This window comes from Penaeus vannamei, chromosome 29 (genome assembly GCF_042767895.1).
Source record: "Penaeus vannamei isolate JL-2024 chromosome 29, ASM4276789v1, whole genome shotgun sequence".
Lineage (NCBI taxonomy): Eukaryota > Metazoa > Arthropoda > Malacostraca > Decapoda > Penaeidae > Penaeus > Penaeus vannamei.
In genome coordinates, this window is record NC_091577.1 from 29,449,169 (window position 1) to 29,451,991 (window position 2,823).

A 2,823-nucleotide genomic window follows, 5' to 3' on the forward strand; every position below is an offset into this window, starting at 1 on the left:
AATGCTGTTGTAGAATACTTTTATTTACAAGTAGAGCAACTCACTTGGTAGTCGTCTATTGACTAGCGCGAAAATAGCTGCTCTATGAATAGGAAAGTAGAGAGGTGGGTGAGGCGGAAAATAAGATAAAGACGAGGGTATAGATAAATAAATGAATAAAAAAGTGAGGAAGAAAGAGAGGAACGATAAAGTGGTTTTGATGTGTATTTGTGTTGTGGGATTATTTGGATAAACTGTCAACATTGTTGTATAAAGAATATTACTTGACAAGGGAAAGTGTCAAGATTTTTGTAATAGTATAAGACTTGAAAAGTTGTGTTCATTTTTTGACGCATAAATTAGGCAAGATAATCCTTATATATTTTTCTTTCTTGTATAAAGTGTTCCATATCAGTTTTTAGCTTTGTATCGTTCGGATTTTTTGTCGATACAATAAGTAAAAAAAAAAAAGAAAATAGGAGATTTCTCTGATAACATTCCTCGCGTTAAACGTTCATTCATAAACTCATCAAAGGTTTCCACACTATCAAAGGAGGCGATAAGCTGCCCGAAGATAACGAGCGACACACATACATACACACACAGCCGCAACACGCGTGAGAAATGTTTTCTGTGAACCTTGTACATCCGACCCTCTCTCTCTCTCTCTATCTATCTATCTCTCTCTCTCTATCTCTCTCTCTCTCTATCTATCTATCTATCTCTCTCTCTCTCCCTCTCTCTCTCTTTCTCTCTCTGTCTTTCTCCCTCTCTCTCTCTTTCTCCCTCTTTCTCTCTCTCTTTCTCCCTCTTTCTCTCTCTCTTTCTCCCTCTTTCTCTTTCTTTCTCCCTCTCTCTCTCTCTCTCTCTCTCTCTCTCCCTCTCTCTCTATATATATATATATATATATATATATATATATATATATATATATATATATATATGAATCTGTTTGCCCATCTATTTTCAGAGTCATTTGCGAAGGGCTGCGGGGCCTGGCCAAGACAATGCCTGGGCGCAATGCTGTGTGTGTGTGTGTGTATCTGTGTGTGTTTGTACAGTGCATATACAGAAACCAAAAGTACACATCAGAATAAGAGATAAGAATACCCTCAGTGATAGGTGACACGCGCGCACGTCACCTCATATCACCACCTTTTCCAAGAACGTTCCAGAATACGTCTCCCGCCAGTTTTCTGATTAGGACACTAAATATTTTTTTTTATCTGGGTCTCTCCTGCTTGAGTCATTCTTTTAGCCCCGTCTTCCCTCCACCCCAAGCCCCTCCCCCTCCTGCCCCTGTGCTTCTTGTCACGTTCCTCTGTCAGTGGAGACGGATATGAAATAAGAAACCTGAGATAAGCTTCTGCCCACTTTCCCTTTCTCTTCCCGGCCCTTTATCTGTGTCTATGCTATTTATCTGTCTTCAAGCCCTTTTAGCTCCTTACTTTTCTCTCAGAGCCACCTCTAAGTCTCTCCAGATCATTCGAGATCATTCGAGGAGGGCGCCGGTACAAAACGTTTTTGAGAAAGATGTCGTCCACCTGTCGTTCTCATTACCTGGTTTTCCCTCGTCTTTGCAGACAAAACGCCTGTGTAATATGTTCGTACTAAATGAAAGAAAAGAACTAAAACAGGGAAAATGTCGTCCAAGAAATATCGTTGAAAATCTTATAAACATTCTAGAAACAATGCAGTAATGTCATCTATGGCATGCCGTGACGTCACAAACGTTTTTCAACACATTGCGTCACCTCTTAGGCCTTATAAAAGGCTGGAGCGAGCCCATGACGCTCATTCTTCTCCTGCGTCGCCCTCGGAAAGTTACACTGATCTACACTGAGCATGGCGAGTCAGTCCTCCTGCGTCCCCTTGTTCCTTGCGGCATTATTGGCGGCGTCGCTGGCGGCGTCGCTAGCGGCCCCGACGCCTGCGGGAAGGGCGGCTTCCTCCGCCGTTCCCGTCATCCGGAACGGAACTCGGGTCGAAATCGGTCCCATGGAGAAGGCGTTCGTGGTCTGCTCGGCGGAAGTGGAACCCGTCTTAGACCTCCACGAATACCAGGTGAGTGCGCGCAGGAGCGCCGGTTTGTTAATAGATTAGGATTATAATGACCAACAAGTGCGGTAAATGAACCTTTCGGGAGTGCCAGTGACGGATTGGTTGATTGAATGGTAGGAAAAGTATTGAGTTCAATGCTATTCCAAAGAAAGGTTCTGTTGCCTGTTGGTGCACACGAGCGTACTCCGCATCACGGTAGTTTACCTTGAAGATTTCATGAAATCACGTAAAGACGGCAAAGTCATTTTCTGGAAAACACAGAACCTAATTCCCTTCCCTGCCGACAGGTGGCGTGGAGGGACAGCGACGGACGCTCCGTCAGCCAGGATCCCGAGGCACCGCTGTTCGCCCTCGGCCGAGGCACTCACGTCCCTCAGTCGTACCTCGTGGTGGCGCCCTTCGGCCCAGACGTCGCCGGCGTGTACAGCTGCGTCCTGCTCCTCCGGGGACGGGAAGTGGCGTCCTCGACCGTCGACCTTCAGCTCAAGGGAACACGTTCAGCCTCAGCAGAGAACACGAGCGAAATTCCTTCATAATCAGTACAAAACATCTAGATTGTGCTTATTTATTTGTTCTATTTATTCGAAACTATGTGTAATATTTATTTCCCATTTTTTAATAAACTAGATATGATAGCCAGACAACTTTTCTTTCTCACCTTTTATAGTTGCTCCACTCGAGAAAAGTATTCTACAGCCAAATGCCACAAAATGTCATTAAATACTATATTTGCATCGAAACCAGTCTCTTTAAGAGTGCCTGGTTGTCGATGTGACTTGCTTG

General features: G+C 44.4%; 1 protein-coding gene across 1 annotated transcript; it reads left to right on the forward strand.

The window, feature by feature from the left end:
* The first annotated feature begins 1,796 nt into the window (after positions 1-1,796).
* Positions 1,797-2,823, forward strand: LOC113813517 (uncharacterized). The gene is made up of 2 exons (XM_027365512.2): positions 1,797-2,043; positions 2,328-2,823. The coding sequence occupies exons 1-2, from the start codon at positions 1,825-1,827 to the stop codon at positions 2,574-2,576; spliced, it is 468 nt and encodes a 155-aa protein (XP_027221313.2). The 5' UTR covers positions 1,797-1,824; the 3' UTR covers positions 2,577-2,823.

Coding starts and splice junctions, on each gene's coding strand:
- LOC113813517 (XM_027365512.2), top strand. CDS start 1,825: ATGGCGAGTCAGTCCTCCTGCGTCCCCTTGTTCCTTGCGGCATTATTG. Junction 2,044..2,327: donor TAGACCTCCACGAATACCAG/GTGAGTGCGCGC, acceptor CCCTGCCGACAG/GTGGCGTGGAGGGACAGCGA.